At 37.5% G+C, this 21,147-nt stretch overlaps 1 protein-coding gene across 2 annotated transcripts in view; it reads left to right on the forward strand.

The window, feature by feature from the left end:
* Positions 1-21,147, forward strand: part of RAPGEF6 (Rap guanine nucleotide exchange factor 6) — a 184,820-nt gene that overhangs the window by 158,270 nt on the left and 5,403 nt on the right. The window contains exons 22-26 of one of the 2 annotated variants that reach the window (XM_003782219.3): positions 5,223-5,443; positions 9,837-10,025; positions 12,845-12,979; positions 18,817-19,045; positions 20,352-20,854. In XM_003782219.3, the coding sequence (XP_003782267.1) occupies positions 5,223-5,443; positions 9,837-10,025; positions 12,845-12,979; positions 18,817-19,045; positions 20,352-20,854 (1,277 nt within the window). Of the gene's footprint in view, positions 1-5,222; positions 5,444-9,836; positions 10,026-12,844; positions 12,980-15,986; positions 16,580-18,816; positions 19,046-20,351; positions 20,855-21,147 lie in introns of those variants that run through there. The other variant, XM_023516451.1, reaches the window with a different exon arrangement.

Below are 21,147 nucleotides of genomic sequence, written 5' to 3' on the forward strand. Positions count from 1 at the left end.
CCACTTGAGCCACAGGCGCCGAGCCTTCCCAGCAATTTCTATAATTTTCAGGGTATAAATTGACATTGGTTTTAATTCTTTGTCTGATTTTCTTTTGAGCTGTGTATATAGCTACATAAGGACATAAAAAATGAAAATTTGCAGATACAATTTCTGAAGTTTAAAAATATGTACTCTGATAAGAAAACAAAAATACTTGCTACTTTGAAAACCAGAGTTGGGAGTTTTTGTAACCAAATAAAACTAGTCTGTATGAAAATTTGTCTTTTGTTTGTTTTGTTTAAATCAATGTCCAGGAGTCTTTATTTCTTTAAGTAGTTGATCTGACGGTTACTGTAGTTTAGAGGTCCTCACAGTGTGGAGGAAGGGCTATGCTCAACTTCTTCCCTACCCACCCGACTTCTGCCCCGTGGATCACTGCACCTAACGAGGGATTGCACAACAATGTGGAAGCAGAGAACAGTTAAGAACCAGGGAGGACAGTTGGTTGGTTTGTTCTTGTTTCCTGTTCTTATACAGTGAGTGGCGTTACCACTTCTTTTGTCTTTCATGGACCTCCATTTACTTACATATGTTAATTTCCTGGTCCCGGAAGACATAATAAATTTGTCACCCTGCCAGACCAGTTAATAAAGCACTAGCCATCCTTCAGAAATAAGCAAAAGAGAAAAACTAATGAGTTTATAAACATGGTTATTTTCTTGGAAATAGCCTAGATTGAGTAGAAAAAGGTATGATAGAAAATTATTTAAATTGGGCTGAATTTTTCTGGATCCATTTTGTCTGTCAGCCAGTACTGAAATGTAATATCTTTCTTAAAGCAAATAATTGTCCATTTGATGGTGCATAATTATCCTGTGTGGATCAAGTAACCCTTTTTATTTTAACAGTAATCAGTTACTGACTGAAAAACAGAATCTTTATTCATACAGATTGTCAAGAAATTTCTGCACTTAAAAATGAAATATATCTTTATTTTCCTTGTTATTTCATCTTATCATTTAGTGAGTCGCTCAAAAGTCTTCCCCAAAAGTTCAAAAATTCTATTCCTTTAAGGTTTTTTTTCCCCCGAATAACTTTGGATTCAAAATTTATAGTAAGTAAATGTTTTTTTTTAGCTTATTAATGTAAGTTTCTAAGGAAATTAGATATTAAAAATACAATTGGCTTACAGCATATTTTTAAAAATATTTTGTTTTGGGTTTTTTGCCTTCAGCACTTAACCATAACTTAATCTTATCTGCCTCCATTCCATTAAGTCATTTTACTGTTAAGCTACAATTTTTTCCTAGTAAAATTTTTTCTGTTCTATTCTGTCTGCATAGTTTCTCTGACTCTCAACTGTTGTCTCTCTTCTGTGCTTTCCTATTCAAATACATGCTTCAATGTTTGTGGCTCTTGCTTACAGGAAGAAGAGGTGGCGGAGTCTGGGGTAAGTGTAGAGATGAATGCAACTGGAATGAAGGTTGTGCAACTCTTAACATATACTGCATCCTTTTCATTAATGCACGCATATAAAATAGCATGCATTCTATTAACCCTGTCAACCTACATTCCTGACAAATGCCTTTTGCTAACAAGGTGAAAGTAGTGATAGATCTAGCTTTTTTTTTTTTTTTAACTTTTCCATTATTGACATTCTGTAAGTCCTTTTTAGATTTTAGTTTAGCAGGGTCGGTTAGGTGATGATGATGATGACAACGACACTGAATATGTCTTATGCTTGCCGTGTGCTGTATACTGATCTAAGCACTCTAAATGCATTTTCTTATTTAACTCTCCGACTACCCTGTGAGTAGATAATGTTATTCCCATGGTACAGATGGAGAAAGTAGAGTTGGCCCAAAATCTAACAGCTCATCAGTCGTGAATCTAAGCCTAGATTGATTCTAAAGTATATACTATTGTATTCAAATTCTACTTTTTATAAAAGTCAATATATAAAAATATGTGTGAATTCTGTTTAAAAGTTTGCATAGCTGTACTACAAAATTGAAGTAGAAAAGGATTTTAATTCCTCAGATCCACTAATGCCATGAGACTTCCATTGACTGAATTTTATTTTAAAATTTTCACCAGCTTTAATTAAAGATGACTTTATCTCTTTTTAAAATTGTAATAGATACAAATGATTTAATAAAAAATAAATAAATAAAATTGTAATAGAATCAGAAACTGCCACCATTTATTGTTAAGGTAGATTCAGGTCTGTGTTTCTATATAAGTAGATATCTGTTAAGAATCATGGAATGTTAAGGTTTTTGTCAATTATCTACCTAGTCATTTCATTTTTAGATAAGAGACGGCTTCTAGGGATGAAGGGATTGCATAAGAAGAATTTTACTGTGTTAAAACGGTAGTGAACCATGAAGTTAGGTGCTTTTATTAAATATAGAAAGAATTTTTTGTGAGCCACCTCCTTTACTAAAGTCTTGTCTCACTTGTGGTCTTGTTTTCTGTTAAACCTTAGTGAGCTTGACTTTCCTTCTACTTTATTTCTCCCTTTTGTGTGTTTGTCGTGTATTTCCATACATTTTTGTCTTGGTCTTTTCTAGTTTTTCTCACTGAAAACAGAAATTCATACTTGGCATAACTACTCTAAAGAAGAATATGCTAACAGTGTTTCTTAGTTGAGTGAAGTGATAGAATGTCTTATGGTAACATGTTCACTGTTCATTCAGCTTTAGGGTTGCATTGTATGATGCTTACAAACATTAGGTATTTTCATATTATATTAGGACATTTTCTGTTTTGGAAGAAGTTTAGAAAATATTTTATTCTCATTTATCCTAACGTTTTCATTTATTAGAATTTTGTATCTCTCCTAAATTTGTCAACAGCTACTCTTCCTCTTTTTTTGGATATCAGCTAAGATAAAATCATTAAATTTTTCTATTAAAATTTGCTCCTAAATGTTGGGACTGTTGATCCTGCCTCAGTTGTTGGGCCCACCATTATTTTGTTATACCACTACAAAAAACACTGTGAGACCAGGCACAGCGGCTCATGCCTGTAATTCTAGCACTCTGAGAGGCCAAGCCACCTGAACACCTGAGCTCAGGAGTTCGAGACCAACCTGAGCAAGAGCAAGACCCCATCTCGACCAAAAAAAAAAAAAAAATAGCCAGGTGTTGTGGCAGGTGCCTATAGTCCCAGCTACTCAGGAGGCTGAGGCAAGAAGATTGTTTGAGCCCAAGAGTTTAAGGTTGCTGTGAGCTATGATGCCATGGAACTCTACCCTGGGTGACAGAGTGAGACTCTGTCTCTAAGAAAGAATCACCATGTCTTGTTAACCACTGAGAATTTTTGCTTTATGCTTATTGAAAGAGCTCTTACTGACCTAGATACAGACTTTTAACACCTCACACCCTTTTATATACATTAGAAAGGAAAATATAAGCAAAATAAATTGGTTTAGCTCTAAAATTTCTTTGTAGTCAAAATATAAATCTTCTGAATTATTTTTAGTCTTCAGTTTCTAGGGGTTTCCCACACACACACATATAGCATTGTCCTCTGTGCCATCTAATATGTTGGTAGTGGACCGTTTCTTGAAACACATCATATAAGAACTAAAAGTTGCTGGTGCTGGGTTCTTAGGCTGGCTTTATAGATAATTAGAGCTAGCTTTACGCCGTCACCTTTGCTTTGGGAATGTTGTCAACTTGTCAGATTCACTTCCTTCTTGTAATCAATTGGTCTCCGAAGGTTGGTTAAAAGGGTAGTCTATTTATGTCATTGAATTTTATTCAGAATCATTCTTTAAGTTTTAGGATTCCTCTATGTGTAAGTAGAGACATCACATCACAGGTTCTGCCTGAACAATAGCAATTGAAAATTGCCTTTGAGTATAAAACACATTTCAAAGATCTGAAAATGTGAAAGAAAATATCTGTCATAACACTTTTTCAACTATGTCTCACTTAATTTACAATCAATTTTAGTGTCTGTTTTAAACTAGTTATGTGAGCACTATGGCCTATGTATCTAAACTTTTTTTTTTTTTGACAGAGCCTCACTCTGTCCCCTATGCTAGACTGCCCTCACCCTAGCTCACAGCAACCTTAAACTCCTGGATTCAAGTAATCTCCTGCCTCAGCCTCCCAAGTAGCTGGGACCATAGGTGCCTGTCACCGTGCCCAGCTCATTTTGCTATTTTTAGTAGAAATGGGGTCTCCCACTTGCTCAGCCTGGTCTTAAACTCCTGACCTCAAGAGATCCTGCCTCAGCCTTCCAGAGTGCTAGAATTACAGTTGTGAGCCACCACACTCTGCCTATATTAAATATGAGCCTAATTGAGAAAACCATAAATACCCTTATTATTTTGGAAAAAATCATCTAAGAACCTCGTGTTTGCTGTTCTTATAGAAAGAACAAACATCATTGCAATTGTTGTTTCCATTGGTTCTAGGTATAGTCATTGTAGGAGGTTTGCCAAGAAGAATAAGATTGACTAAAGTCGTGTCTTATTTGAATTGCAATTATTTCTACCTAGTTTGTGATTCCATCACATTTAGAGGCTCTACCAAAAGTAAGATTACAGATCCTCAGATCTGACACCTAAATATTGCCTAACTATTCCATATATGAGTGGAAGCATTGAAAACCTATTTACTGAATTTCTGATTTAGGACTATATTGAATATAAATGCTGTTAATTTTCAGCTAATGTCTTATTGAGTGTTCTCTTTGAATTTTGGCCACAATATGTTTACTGGTAAAATTGGTCATGATGCGCAGAGTGGCCCTGCTGTAGACAGGAATAGTGATGGCAAGCATGTCCAGAGCAGCATAGATGAGCAGAGCTGCTCTGGAAACTTCACTGCTGAAGCACCCGGTGCAGACATCTGACTGAGGATGGCCTTGTCCTTACCTAGGCTCTTGCCATATTTTCAGAGTGTAGATGGCCTCCAGGGCCAGAGGGTTGCTTTTTCTTGTCACAGTTGTACCACAGGTTGCAGAGTCACAAACACAGGTATGATGGAGTATGTCACTCGGGAAATTGTTATCTTACTCTTTTTAGTTCTATACTTTGCAAAATCTTATTCTTATTTCAAAACATCATCATATGTACAAATTAATTTGCATTAATACTCTTCATCTTTTAACTCATTTACATCAGCATGCAGTAGCATTAACAGAAAAAAAGTCTTTCAGTCTTTAATCTGCCATGCTTAATTCTCATCTTATAACCCCTCATTGTGATCTCCATCTTCTTATAGGTCATTGAGTCAGGGCAGCACAAATTCAAACATGCTGGATGTTCAGGGAGGTGCTCACAAAAAAAGGGCACGCCGCAGCTCTCTGCTTAATGCCAAGAAGCTCTATGAAGATGCCCAAATGGCAAGGAAAGTGAAGCAGTATCTGTCCAGTCTGGATGTAGAGACAGATGAAGAGAAGTTCCAGATGATGTCATTGCAGTGGGAACCTGCATATGGTACCTGTGAGTACAAGTTTTCATTTATGTGATACCACAGAGCACAACACAATAGAAACTTATTTTTCTAGAGTTAATGCTGGAATCACAAGAAAAATGTTAACTTTCATTCACAAAAGATTACTGACATACCCCAGGCATCATGTGTTGCTGTTAATTAGATACTAAATTCTGTACATTCCAACATGTTGATTTACCCTAATAAGTAATTCTTCTAAAAGCTTTCTAAAGGGATGAATAATAAAGTTATCTAAAGGGATAAATAATTCTTTTAAAAGTTTTCTAAAGATTTTTTTCATTTAAAATTGGAACATTGTCAAGGAGCCTTTCTGTCTGAGAACAAAATGAAGAGTAAATGTAAGTATAATTTTTTACCTTTTTTTAGTTCATGGATATCATTTACCACCCAGAAAATATTAGAATTCTGACTAAAATGCTAGAGATAATAGGAGTCTTGTAAGTCTTAGGAGTAAGATAAAACAAGAAAAATCAGACACATTTCCTTTTTTTTTTAAACAAAAGTCTCAAGCTGTGTCCCTGGGTAGAGTGCCCTGGCTGGTGTCAGAGCTCACAGCAACCTCAAACTCTTGAGCTCAAGCGATTTTCTTGCCTCAGCCTCCCAAGTAGTTGGGACTACAGGTGCCCACCACAATGCCCAGCTACTTTTTGGTTATAGTTGTCATTGTTGTTTGGCAGGCCCGGGCTGGATTCGAACCCGCCAGCTCCAGTGTGTGGGCTGGTACCCTTGCAACTTGAGCTACAGGCGCTGAGCCCAGGCACCTTTCTGATTCTCTTAGTCTGTAAAAAATACGTTGGAAAAGGAAATCCTATTCCTGATGCTGATTTTTTTTTTTCAATTAAGTACAAGCAACCAAAGCATGTATCTCTTGATCAAGGAGTTATAAGAACAGGAATCAAAGATGGTAAAATATACTCTCTTGTAACAACAACAACAACAAAAGATCATGCTTCTTATCTTAAATTATATGCTAACTGTCATATGCCTTTACAGATTGCAATAAAATTCTGAGTTCCTGGGGGGGCGCCTGTGGCTCAAAGGAGTAGGGTGTTGGCCCCATATGCTGGAGGTGGTAGGTTCAAACCCAGCCCCAGCCAAAAAAACTGCAAAAAAAAAAAAATTCTGAGTTCCTAATTGACAGGGAAAAATGATAGTCATCATGGATTGACCCCAAGATTGATAAATGATATGATGTTTGCATAGTAATAGAATTATGCCCACATAATACAAAAGAGGAAACAGAATAGATCAAAATACTGATTTTCAAAAATTCATATATGATAATAAATTTTAATGTGTAGAGTAAGGAGCCATTCAATAAATACTACAATCAAAACAGAATATTTCCAATGCTTCTACCCAAAGGGAAAGGGTTGGAGTGTTGGAACACCTACAAAAGGCTACAGACTAAATTGGAGTCTCATGTATTACCATTTGAGTAAGGTTCTATTTATCTTAAGTCTCTGTTTTCTCAAATGTAAAATTTTGGCAAGCATTAGGAGTACATTTTGTCTTGTGATTCTTCCTACATCAAACCTATTAAGTTTGGAGATCAAAATAATAATAGCTAATAACTATTTAGGGTTTTGGTTTCTTTTTTTTTTTTTTTTGAAGACAAACTATTACTCTGTCGGCTGGGTAGAGTGCAGAGCCATCATAACCACTATAACCTCAAACTCCCGGGTTCAAGTGCTCCTCTTGCCTTAGCCTCTTGAGCAGCTGGGACTATCAGCACACACAAGCATGCCTGGCTAATTTTTCTGTTTTTAGTAGAGGGTAGGGTCTTACTCTTGCTCAGGCTAATCTTGAACTCCTAAACTCAAGCAGTCCTCTCACTCCGGCCTCCCAGAATGCTAGGATTATAGGTGTGAGCCACCACACATGGCCATTTTTAGAGCTTTCTACATGTCAACAACGTTGCTAAAGGCACTTTATAATAAACCATGCCATTTACTCCTTAGAACAACCTCTGAGGTGTCCAATTTGGCATTGTATTCTAAAGAGACAGTTCACCCAAAAAATGTGCTCATACAAAGATGTTTCAATATGTATTCAGTAAAAAAGAAAGCATTCAGATATTAAAAAGGTAGAAAATAGTTAATTATAACTATTTCCTTATCAGTATAAGCAATGATGGCCATTAAAAATAGTACGTGTATATAGAATTAAAAGATATCTGGGATAATTTCTTATCATACATGAAACATCAAGAATACTGTCAACCTTGTGAAAATGCTACATGTCAAAGGTAAAGACTGAGGGAGAGTATAGAACCTTTAACTTTTATTCATGTTTTAAAGTTCAAAGCCATATACTCTGCTTAGAGTTATTATGAAAGTTATTTTTTTTCCAAGTAACTCAATATAAACTTAATCATTTTGTGGTTATAAAACACAGTATGCCTCCCTCTTTCTATAGCCACCTCTAATTTTTTTTGGGGGGGGAAGGGTGGAGATAGAGCCTTCTTCTGTCACCCCAGCTAGAGTGCAGTGTCATCGTCATAGCTCATAGCAACCTCACACTCCTGGCTCAAGTGGTTCTTCTGCTCAGCTTTTTGAGTAGCTGGCACTATAGGTGTATGCCACTATGCCCAGTTAATTTTTCTATTTTTTGTAGAGACAGAGTCTCACTCTTGCTGAGGCTGATCTCAAACTCCAGCCTCAAGCAGTCCTTCTACCTTGGTTGGCCTCCCAGAGTGCCAGGATTACAGGCCCTTTTGTCTGTCTTTTCTCATAACACTAAACCATGTCCTTTGTTACATATTTAATATTGATTTGAAATGAGAAAACTTGTGAGCCTTTCTTTTATAAATTTAAGTTGGTTTGAGAGTCTATATTTAATTTCTTTTGCATAATTGATTTTTAAAATGTTAAACAGTTATTATCTCAACCCTAAACAATAATTTCTGAGCATTCTAGAATTTGGTTTTTCCTATTAATCATAACATATGTGGTTTTTAGCATTCATCTATGAACTTTTTTAAGTAGTCTCTTGGTTTATCCTTTACACTATATCAGTTATTAAAATAAGATGTCAGTAAAGTTGAGAATTGGTTAGTATTGAGAGAAGGGGGAAAGTGTGTTTCATGGCTATAACCAAAGATGATGTTATCTTGGGTTCAATTACTTGATAAGCCACTTTATATTGTCCCCAGGGGTTCCTATGTTTTGATTTTCTGAAATGTTTCCCTTATACTTATCACCTAAAATTTTCTTTAGGCTCTGATATTAAAAGCATAATAGCTAATTGTTATAACTGTGCTGAGACAGGTTAGATACCTATTTCTGCTTTTATCTTGGTGATTAAAACAAATACATCATGAAGTAGTACACCTCCATTGAAACTACCCTGAATAACCAAAGGGATTAAAAGCACTTAATGTCTGCAGGAAGAATTTCTTTCCTTCGGCCTACAGTATTGATTTAATACAAAGGGAGCTCTTTTTATTTCTTAACTCAAGAGTTATCTGTTTTTAATTCTGGCATTCATTTTCAAATATTCTAATTGTGGACTTATAAAATACATCTCTGGTATTCACGTATGTATCTGTTGAAGTAATTGTACTTACTGATTTCACTCAGTCACTGGAATATAGGGTTGTTGTGGTATACAAAATACTCTCAAGTTAATTACAGCCTAATGAGAGGAACAGAGATAATTAATCACACAGGTAATTGTGTTGTTAAAACTGTTCCCTGTGCTATGAAGGACATGTATAGAATACCAAGAGATCATAAAAGAGAATCCAATCTAGTCACTGCAGAACTGGGTATTAGGGAAGGGCTCCCTGAGGTTGGTGAGGAAGTTCATCTGAAAGATGTAAAAAACAAAATGGGGCTTTCTGGCATAGAAGCCCAGGCAGTGTGGGACTGGTGAGGGGAAGGGTACATGGTTCAAGGGGGGAGGCTAATGCTAAAGCATGCAGGGCCATTTTTAGGGACTTGGATCTTTTCATTGAGAGCAGGAGCAAGTCATCTAAAGGTTTGTGTAGGGAATATGGAGAAGGAAAAGATTTGATCAGATCTTCATTCTGGAAGAGTCATTCTGCTGTCATGGAGAATGCCTTGAAGGCATGCTAATGAGAGGAGTTTTCTTTAGTGTAGATGAGAGGGTGTTAACTTGACTTTCAGCAGAGTGATGATGGAGATGGAGCTATTTACAGTAATGGAGTCAATAGTTATTTAGGAAATAAAATTATTTTATGACAGTTTTAGAGATAACTTTATAGTAGTCAAGTAAAATTTCTGTTAGAAAAGTAATCTATTTTATTTTTTGTGCTAAAGATAGGTGGTTTTAAAGCAACCATTTATTATTGTCAGTATTAGTAATAACCTTGCCTTACAAGTACAGAATTACCTATTTCTTACCCTCTCCTATTAGTGACCAAGAATATAAATGAGAAAAGATCAGCCAAATCATCCGAAATGTCTCCAGTGCCCATGAGGTCCACTGGCCAAACAGCTAAAGCCCACTTGCATCAGCCCCACAGAGTAAGCCAGGTGCTTCAGGTGCCAGCTGTTAATTTGCACCCCATCAGGAAGAAGGGACAAACAAGAGACCCTGCAATGAGTGAGTATTTGCAATCAATAGTACCTTAATTTAATTGAAATTTTCAGGGGATTTGGAATGAAAAATAATTATAGATTAGGAGATCAGCTATTTTGAGTTGTGTAATATAATCACTTCATGAATCAAAAAAATGTTTCATTTTGCCTATAGGTATTTAATGACAACATGCATGTTTTAAATGCTGACACTGGAATTCCTATAATGCCAAAATCTGTTCATCAGCAGACAACTTCTTAGGGCAATATATCTGGGCCTCAAGGGCTTACTGCATTCAAAGGTGTATTTAATCAAATATCTAATGTAGGTACAACCTATAAAAAGTATGAAAATGAAATTGCTTATTCTAAAAAAAGTCACATACATGAATTTTTTTTCCACTTACGACTCCTTCTGGAAACCTAGTTAGGAAATAAGAATAGGGTGTAAAGTATACAAAGTATAGACTACATGTGTGTGTTTTTCCTTCAGGCCATGTAGATACCCATATTACTTTTATTTCTTTGCTTTTACAGTATCACTATTCCAGCTTCTAGATGGAAAGCCAGATTGGATTTGATTCCTATCATTGTTTATTAGACCATGCATTATACATAGTTCATATTCAGTAGAACTTTGTAAATTTAACTTCATTTCATTTGAGATACAAAGCTAAATAAGAAGTGCTCCCTTTGGCTCAGCGATAAGGGCACCAGCCATATGCACCAGGGCTGGCAGGTTCAAGACCCACCCAGGCCCACCAAACAATAATGACAACTACAACAAAAAGATAGCTGGGTGTTGTGGCAGGCGCCTGTAGTCCCAGATACTTGGGAGGCTGAGGCAAGAGAATCGCTTAAGCCCAAGAGTTTGAGGTTGCTGTGAACAGTGACACCATGGCACTCTACCAAGGGCAATATAGTGAGATTCTGTCTCTTAAAAAAAAAAAAGGGAAGAAAGGAAAAGTGGGCAGCACTCAAAGGAGTAGGGCACTGGCCCCATATACCGGAGGTGGCGGGTTCAAACCCGGCCCTGGCCAAAGAAAAAGTGCTCCCTTTGCCAGATTTTCAACCTGGTGATACATTTACACAAAAAGATAGCTTCAGTATAATGTATGTATTGTTATGTCAAGCATGTATACAGAACTATTAAAGAATAAAACAAAAGAAGCTTTCAGCTGGGCAGAGGCAAGGTGAGGCATCCAAAGAAATCTTTTTGGAAGTAACACCTAAGCGGGTCTTAGGTTGATGAGGAAGGAGATAATTAGACAAAGTGTCAGAGGTTTCTTCAGGCTGAGGAAACAACTTGGTATCCACAAGGAACTACAAGCATTTTTCTGACTCCAATGCTAGTGTATGCAGAGTGTTGACAGACTAGAATAATCAGAGCTAATGCTTAGGGAGTACTTACTGAGTGCCTAGCCCAGTTCAAAGTGCTTTACTAACATTATTATTAATTTAGTCTTTATGATCCTTACAAGATAGGTGGTATTCTACAAATGAAGCAGAGAGTCTTAGGGACTTACATGTTACAAGTAAGTGATGGAGTTGGGAGTTGATCCCTGAATGACTGACTTTAAAGGCCTGTACTAACCATTGTACTAAACAGCCATCCAGGAAGAAAAGTGAAGTCATAGGTGTGCTGAAATTACACCGCACCCTACCAAAGGACAGTTGTCGGTGGGAAGCCATTGAACAACAAGATTAGATTTGAACAAGGGAAGGTTATGATTCAAATTGTGTTTGAGAAGGACTCTAGGAGGGACCAGGAAGTAGAGAGCCCAGATAGAAGCTGATAGAACAGTTAACTGGAAATGGCTCATGGCCTAGATTGGTGGCTACAGAAATGAAGAAAGAGTTTGATGAAAAATTAATAAAGTTGATAAATTTATTGACTTATGTGAAAAGGGAACAAGTTTAGCTCTGGTTTCTTACTTGAATGTGACCACTTGAGCAGCAGTATTACTTGTACCAGGTAGCTTTCTTCCCTCTTATTGACTGTTATTTATATGATAAATATATATAAATGGCAGTTAATAAAGGGTAGTGTGAGTATACTGTGATTTAAATTTCTTAAGTGTCAAAAGTCTGCTTGTTGCTGTGCCAGATCCTCACCAAGTTGTGCCTTACTTGTTAAGAACAGTGTCAGTAGCTCTTTCTTAGAGAAGACGTATATAAAAATATCAGTGTATTGAAAACATTGCTAAGTTGGACCTGCACTAAATAGGACTAACTGTTGGACAAGGATGATGATAGAACATTGCAGGAATGTTTCCAGTGGGCTCCATACTATTTTTCTGTAAATTCATGATTCTTTCTGTTGTTTACTTCTCTCCTGTAGTGTGAATTTAGTGCTCTTGAAAAGGGCTGACTGGCAGCCCTGCCACCTCTTCTGTAAACCCACAGCACAGATGCAGCACAGGTAGTGACAGTGCCAACATCCCCACACTGCCCCTGCCACATGCCTCGCCCTGACTTGGAGAGGCCACCTCTAGAGGGGAGGGAAGAGTTTGAATCCATGTCTCTATAAAGATTTCAAACATTGTGGGAGGTGTGGGACACTGTACTCAGACTATTAAATTGATTTCCCTTATACCACCACAAAACAAACTGTTTAACTGGTTTAATCTGGTCTGTGCTGACCAGCTGTATTTGAATGAATAACCTAGAGGTGAGAATCTCTGTATGCCATTACCCGGTCATTTAGTCTCTGTTTGTCATTTACACATTTCAGTTGACTGCACTAGCCATTGTGCATCATAGCCTTAGTTATGTAGCGATTTAGGCAACTAGACAGTCTAATTGTGCAGTGATATTTATTTGCATCTTTGGTTTTATTTTTAGATACAAGTGTACCTCAGAAAGTTTTAGGAACAACTGAAGAAGTAAGTGGTAAGAAACATACAGAAGACACTATTTCTGTGGCATCATCCTTACATTCTAGTCCTCCTGCATCTCCTCAAGGTTCCCCTCGTAAAGGTAAGACAAAATATTTCAAGCTAGTTCTTATTAGACTAACCAATACTTTCTAGCACATATTTGCTCTTCAATTTATAGCAGTAATAGAAAGCATGAAGAAATGCATAACTCCTAATGCTTGGTTTTTAAACTTTAATGTTCTGTATAGAATTATTCCGTTGCTTTTTAAATACTATGCATCACGTAGCTGGGACTCCAGTACTCATTGTGCAGTCCTACCTTCTTTGACAGAGGGCAGGCATAGATAAGGATGAAGCCAGAAGGCATAACTGTTATGGTGTACATTCTTGATGTTGTTTTCATTCAGGTTTCCTGTATTTGGACATTTTTGTGAAGTATTTGCAAATAAAAATTTCTCTAAGAAAAATTTAGCATCAAGCTAAATGTTTCTTTTCCCTTTTTAGTAATAGGTTTTTACCTGTTTATTAATCAGGATTTAAAATAACCTGTACCCTATGGATTTATGTTTTCATAATCAGACTAAAGCCTTGCTTTTTTCCGCTAGCCTGGGCAGTCTACATGTAGATGCCATTTGATGTCCGCCACACACGTAGCATCATAAATAGGGTGTGTGTTTTTTACCTTGGCCCCTCCACACTATGTGTACCCTTAAGGAAGAAGCTACTTAGTCTTGGCATCTTTTTCTCAGATGTAAAAGAATTACATCTTTAAATAATCAGAGCACAGGATGGCATATGGTTAGAGGGAAGACAAGCTTACGAATCTAAGAAGAGAGAGAACATTCCATAGCTTTCTTCAGCTCCCATGTTCTGAGTTTCATCTCAGTCACAGGGCTCTTTTTTGTCACTTATGCGGTAATGACATACAGAGATGTCAGACCAGACTTTGGATCCTGATTCTATCCCCTGCTATAGCTACAGGTAAACTTATTTTAAATAAGTTACTGCAGGTAACTTATTTACAAAGTCAGATTTCCTATCTGTAAGATTGGAAAAAGACCATCCAGGGCCAGGCTTTGTGGTTTATGCCTGTAGTCCTAGTGCTTTGGGAGGCTGAGACAGGAGGGCTGCTTAAGTGAAGGAGTTTGAGACTAGCCTGGGCAACGTAGCATGAGACTTTATCTCTACACAGAGTTTTTAAAAATTAGCTGGGCATGGTGGCATGTGCCTATTATTACTCACTACTCAGGAGGCTGAGCCCAGGAGGTCAAGGCTACAGTGAGCTATGATCCACTGCAGTCCAACCTGGGCAGTAGAACAAGATTGTGTCTGTAAAAAGATAAAAAAGTAAAATAATGTTTTTGAAGTACTGTCAGGAACCTTATATAAGTTTTGAATGGGCTCGGCGCCTGTAGCTCAACTGGCTAAGGCGCCAGCCACGTACACCTAAGGTGACAGGTTTGAATCCAGCCCGGACCCGCCAAACAACAATGACGGCTGCAACCAAAAAATAGCCGGGCGTTGTGGCGGGCGCCTGTGGTCCCAGCTACTTGGGAGGCGGAGGCAGGAGACTCGCTTGAGCCCAGGAGTTGGAGGTTGCTGTGAGCTGTAATGCCACGGCACTCTACCCAGGGGGACAGCTTGAGGCTCTATCTCAAAAAAAAAAAAAAAAGTTTTGAATGAAATAACATTTATAAAGCCTGATATATGGTAAGTATTTAATACATTGGAACGTCTCTTCTGTTTCCCTGCGGTTACCCCAGTACACCATAACTCCATTACTCACCTGCCCTTTTTATCCTTACATAGCTGAGACTGGGTAAATTTTTATTCAGATTTTACTAAGAAAAGCCTAGTAAAAATCAAATAGTATATATTGTAGGTATACTTATAAAGCACAGGTTTCTGATCCTTTTGTAGCTCGTATGTGATTTTGTTAGGCACACAGACCTTTTTCATCTTTTTACACGTTTGAATGTTCCTGTGAAAAATGCCCTTTCTCCAGTCTGGGGCTGGCAGGAGTGCCTCCATTTAGACACTGATCCACAGGAACAGTGTCCATGTGCTCTTAATGTCCTCCGAGGAGCAACTTTACACTCCTTACCCTCCAGAGGCTCATCCCATTACAGGCAGTTCTCTAACCAGGCTGCCAGTTGGGTCTGGTTTGTTGATTTATATCTGTGTGTGACTTGTGTGAAGAAGTATAAGGGGCAGAAATTCCTCCATTGCTCTATTCCCAACATAAAATCCACTCTTGTCACTGAAACAGAGAAAGCTTTTCTCCATTGTGCCTTTCAGTGTATAGCCAACAGTTGACCATCATGTTTATAGATTGGTGAGCCTCTCATAGTAATGTTTAGAATCCTTAGAGGTCTAAAAAAATGATTCTCTTCAAAACTGTTGCAAAGCGTTCTTGCATATGTTCTATCAGAACCTCAACCAAATGGGGTATTTCTATTCTCATAGACAGTTTTTTGCCAGTATCTGATTGAACAAAAATACCGTTACACTAAGAGTACATTATTAAGATCTATTCCTAGTTCCTGTTTAGCTTTGGAATTAGTTCTTTGTTTTCTAATGATTAAGAAAATAACCCTGTCCTCATATTTTTCACAAGGAGAATTTAAATAAGTGAGAACTTTTAAAAAGCAAGAAGTTGAGAAACTTTAAGCATTATCTTCCCCATGTTTAAGAAAAGCAGCCTCTCCACGTTGGAACTACAACAGGATCAGAAATTGGGCTTTATAAACACATAAAGCATCCCATGTGTATCCTACTTGATGTTGCTAAGCTTTTTTTCCCCCTGATAGGCTTGTCACATTTTCCCTTATAATGTTAGCAGCTTGGCTTTCTTTGAATAGTATTTTGTCACTGACTTCATTTGATCAAAGTAATCTTTCTCCTGCATTGTGTCTTGCAATGACTGATGTGTTTATATTATATAGTGGATTTTCCATGCGTTAAAAATGTTACTAGATTTCAATTTTTCAGATATTATAAAGATGTTAGAATTTTTTAATAGTGAAATGTTATGTAAACCAGACTAATTGTGATTAATTGGAAAGAATGGATTGACCATGTCAGGGTTTTTGCATCTCTCCCTCCAGTTGGCAGTATCATATCTGATCACAGCATCCTGCTGCACCTCTCAGGGTGTTCCTCATCCCCTCCCCGTGAGTCCAGCACCAAGATCAGTGGCCAGAGCTGCCCCGGAATAGGTGGGGTTTACTTGCAAAAGAAAATCCTTCAGATTACCAGGAGCACAGCCAAAAGAACAGACAGGACCGAGAAGGCCACTGAGGAGAATAGAGACAGGCCAAGTTGTGAGAACACAACCAGAAAAAGAATGACATCCCCGTTTAGAAGATTTAGGGAAAGAACTCTTTCAAGGGAGAGACTAGTCAACAGCAAAAAAGAGGACGCAGATCACAATCAAGCTGCAGAAAGCTGTGAGAAAGTGAAGGATGTTAGAAGCAACATCAAAGATGAGAAAGGGAGTGCCATCTTCAATTCAAATAGCCGAGGCAACAGTAACGCTTTAAACTGCTTCTATACGCGCTTCAAGTCTAAAAGGAGAAAGACACTCTGATGAAGTTCCTTATTTAATTTTAGTGTTAAGTTTGTTCTAAGTTATTAATGTAAATGGGCTTAAATTAAGCCATTTGTCAAAGCGAAGGCAGACAACTTAGTAAAATACTATTTATGAGTATTTTATGATTAGTATAATACTACAGATAACTCTAGCAACAAAGTCATGTTGATCTAAAGTGCCTTATTTGTACATATGTTATTTTACTAATGTATTGAGTTAGTAAACTTTATACTCTTGTTTTCTGTAGTTTTCTTTATTTCCTACTGACAGCAGCTGGGTCTGTGAGTGAAGTAGAGGAGGTTTCTCAGGAGCCAGTGTCACTTTCACCGTGAAAGCCTCAGTAATAATCTGACCAGAACCTTCGCCTCAGAGAATGTTAGTACTGCCTGAGTACTGCATCTATTTTATAAGCTCCGAGAGATAGGAGTGTTTAGAGATTAGAAACTGAACTTTATTCACATATACTTTTTATATCATTTACTTTTTACATATCTTTGATCTTAGGTGGAAGAGCTGATCTAACGTAGCAGGTTTATATTCCCATGGCATATTCATATTCCCAATATTATCTGGGAAACGTGGTAAAAAAATTCAATTACTAGGTCCCACCCCAGATCTCATAAATTTGAATTGCCAAAATTAATTTTTCAGGTGATTCTTAGATTATATTTGAGAAATACTGATCTAAGAGACATAGGGTTAAATTGCTTTTTTTTAAACAGAAGCAAATCTATTCCATACAATAAAAGAGCAAAGTTTTTTTTTTCTTTTGAGGAAGTTTTTGTTTTTAATTTATTTTTAATGTATTACCATATCCCTCCTCTTGGTCCTTCTTGAAAATTGACTGATCAGCTCATCAACACTGACAGATGGCAGTGATTTCCAGTTCAGAGATGTGTGATGGAAGTCAGGAGAGTGGTTTATCTTGGCTTACCCTGTTCCAGGCCCCATAAGCCAACTGTAAATCACACATTTTCTAGGTCTTTTTCTTTTCAAAATAGTTGATAAAACTAATAAGGCCAGTATGCACCAATGACTTGAGTAATAGAAATTAACTCCCAAGATTCTTAAAATAGAGCAGCTCAGATTGTTGTCTTCTTTATCCTTGAAGAAGCTAAGGCCCTGAGAATTCCAAGAACGAACCCCAAACCTATAGTTCTCAATGCGATTTCTAGAGATTGATCCACAGGTCATATACCTATTGAACCTTACATTATTCTGTGAGCAAGAAGATTCTGTTTGCTTCTTATGACCTATACTTCGTTGAGATTACTAGAGCATTTTCTTTCTAAACAAAATGTTTGTTTCTTCCAGTCATCTAAATAGACTATTGTGTATATTAACCATTGTGCTGCAGATTTGTTTTTGAATCTTTCACCTACATCCCTGCCTCTTTAAGCCAAAGAACATAAAAGAAAATCTCTAGCTCTCTTCTGGGCAGTAAGTCACAGAGCAATGTAAAACACATAGATACCATTTTCGCATAACATTCCACACATTTGTCAGTTCAACTGTTTAATATTCTGCAAAGTTGATGAAGAAAAAAGAAAGTGGGTATAAGATTATGTTCAAATGTAAAACAATTTATTTAAAAACACTAAAACAGACCAGACACAATGGCTCATGCCTATAATCCTGCACTTTGAGAAGCCGAGGCCGGAGGATCACTAAGGAGATCAAGGCTGCAGTGAGCTGTGATCGTGCCACTGCACCCCAGCCTGGGCAACAGAGCTGAGACCCTGTCTCAAAAAAATAAAAAAAAACTAAACTAAAACAATCACTCTCAACTGGGGGCAAGACTTCTTAGGTGGCATAAGCAGAATATCTGGGGTAAGTATATGTAGTTCGAAAAAGTGAATATGTAGTGCTTTACCTTGCATTCTAAATCCCATCTTCACCCCTACCTCAAAGTGTTATTTTGGATTAAGGTCATGTCACAAAAATATTGATGTTAATTAAAGGAGTGGAAGTAGTGTTAAAAAGAAGTGGAGAAATGCTTAGACATTTACTTTTTAATGTCTATAATGTGTTTAGGGTGGCCTTTTATTAAATGCTTATTAGCTGTATGAGAGCCTGGGGGCAGATATACCTTTAGACTAGTTTTCTCAGTAATACTAGATTTTGACTATCCTTTTGTTTTTTAATTTGGAGTTGGATTGGTATGATGTTGTTAGGTAGGTGAATGGATATGTGGAGAAATTGGCGCTCTTTCATCAACATTAATGAGAACAAAGATTGCTACTACTTTGCCTTTTGTTATTTGTGTGGATTCTTTTCATTCTTTCCCTGACTGCCCTACCACCTGTTGTGTTTTGTCGTTTGATCATTGTTCTTTTTCCGTTCAGGTTACACACTTACACCATCAGTTAAATCTGACAACTTATCTGACTCCAGCCATAGCGAGATTTCTTCCCGGTCCAGCATCGTGAGCAATTGCTCTGTTGACTCCATGTCTGCAGCTCTACAGGATGAACGTTGTTCCTCCCAGGCTCTGGCAGTTTCTGAATCCAATGGGGCATTGGAAAAGACAGAGCACTCTTCAGGGATGGGAGACCATGCTCACCTTGGCCCTGGGTAAACATCCTTATCCGTGTACATATCACAGAATCCAAGCCAAGTGACCACTGCATTTAGTGCTCTCCACCTTGAACTTGGACCCCTATGGGGTATTTGCAAAGGAACCCGTAAAAGAATATGAGGGACAAGCACATATTCTCTATGCTGAATATTTATTTAAATGAGTACTATTTTGAAAGATGATAAGTGTTCACATGGACTTATTTTCAGAATGTTACTAAATTTAGTAATTTTCCATCATGTTTCCATCTTTCTAATTAATAATTCAAAGTTCACCTGCTATTGATAAGGGAATGTGGTTCTTGAAATTCTGGCAGTTAGCTAGAGGTTACTCAATTGTGTAATGGAAAGTACTACCAGTGCTGCACATATTGACAGGTTGGGAGAGCAGGCTCAGCACTTATTTTCGGAGTGTAATTTGTGGAGTAATAATAGTCAACTAATAGACGTTAATTCTTTAAATTTTTTTTTAATTTAAGCAAAATGGAAATCATTGAGAACGTTGATTCTACACTGTTATATATTATTTCATCCGGTCTGTTTTAATATGAAAAGTTTAAAATATAAAGTATCATATTTGTAAATGTTATAAACTATGATTCTCTAGACCACCAGTTCTCAACTTGTGGGTCATGTCCCACAGGAACTGTATTAAAGGGCCACAGCATTAGGAAGGTTCAGAACCTCTGCTCTAGACCAGAGGTCGGCAGACTTTTTCTACAAAAGTTACACAGTAAGTGGTCAGGCATGGTGGTTCACGACTGTAATCTTAGCACTCTGGGAGGCTGAGGTGGGTGGATTGCCCTGAGCTCAGGAGTTCCAGACCAGCCTAAGCCAGAGTGAGACCTCGTCGCTACTAAAAATAGAAGAAACTAACCAGGTGTTGTGGCAGGCACCTGTAGTGCCAGCTACTCAGGAGGCTGAGACAAGAGGATCACTTGAGCCCAAGAGTTTGAGGTTACTGTAAACTATGATGCCACAGCGCTCTACCCAGGGCCATAGAATGAGACTGTCTTAAATAAATAAACAAATAGTGTATATATGTGTATGTATCCTTTTTAATAAAGAAAAATTCTGAGGAAACTTTGCTAAATATTTGAGTTACTTGAGGTTTTTGTATGTTTCAGGAGTTCAGTGATAATTAATGGTAGTGTCTTTTTTTTTTCCATGAGGTTATTCAGGCATGAACACTTATGGTACATGTCCTATAGTTTCTTATAGCCAATAATAACTTGAAGCAGAGAAGAAAGTTTTCCAGTAAGCCTGAAAACTACCTTTAATTGTGTATCATCTCCAATTCTAGGTGGGCTCTCTCGAAGCCATCTCTAATAAAAGGGGGAGCTGTCTCATCTTCTATGAGCAATGAAGAGATTTCTCACGAGCATATCATTATAGAAGCAGCTGATAGTGGTCGTGGGAGTTGGACTTCCTGTTCAAGCAGCTCTCATGACAACTTTCAAAGCCTTCCAAACCCTAAAGGCTGGGATTTTTTGAACTCTTACAGACATACCCATTTAGATGACCCTATTGCTGAAGTTGAACCCACTGACTGTGAGCCCTATTCCTGTCCTAAAGGCTGCTCTAGAACTTGTGGTCAATGTAAAGGCAGCCTAGAGACTAATCCGTTAAGACAGAGTTGGGCCTCCTCCAGTTCTCTTTCTGACACATATGAACCAAACTATGGAACAGTTAAACGGAAAGTGTTGGAGAGCACCCAAGTCGAGTCATCTGAAGGCTGGGACCCCAAGGATACCACTGATCCAGTGTATAAAACTGTTACTTCTAGTACAGAAAAGGGCTTGATTGGTAAGTTGTATGTTTCTATTATATCTCTGACATTAGAGGTTAAGTAAAAAAAAAGTCATTGTATGTCTTGAATTTTATTGCAAAAATTTATTCACTCCATCCTTTCTTTGCTCCCTCCACAAACAAATTATTTACTTAAAATTGATGGTTTCCTAAGAGCAGAACCTCAAACTATTAAAATGAAAAAGTCTGATGCAAAGATTTTAATTGTGGGACAAGTTTGTCTTATTTTGCTTTTAAGATCTTTTTGGTTTTATTGAGGAATACCATTGTCTCGCTCACTAGCCAGTCGT

The sequence above is a fragment of the Otolemur garnettii genome, unplaced genomic scaffold (genome assembly GCF_000181295.1).
Source record: "Otolemur garnettii isolate 467f Iridium unplaced genomic scaffold, OtoGar3 scaffold00003, whole genome shotgun sequence".
Lineage (NCBI taxonomy): Eukaryota > Metazoa > Chordata > Mammalia > Primates > Galagidae > Otolemur > Otolemur garnettii.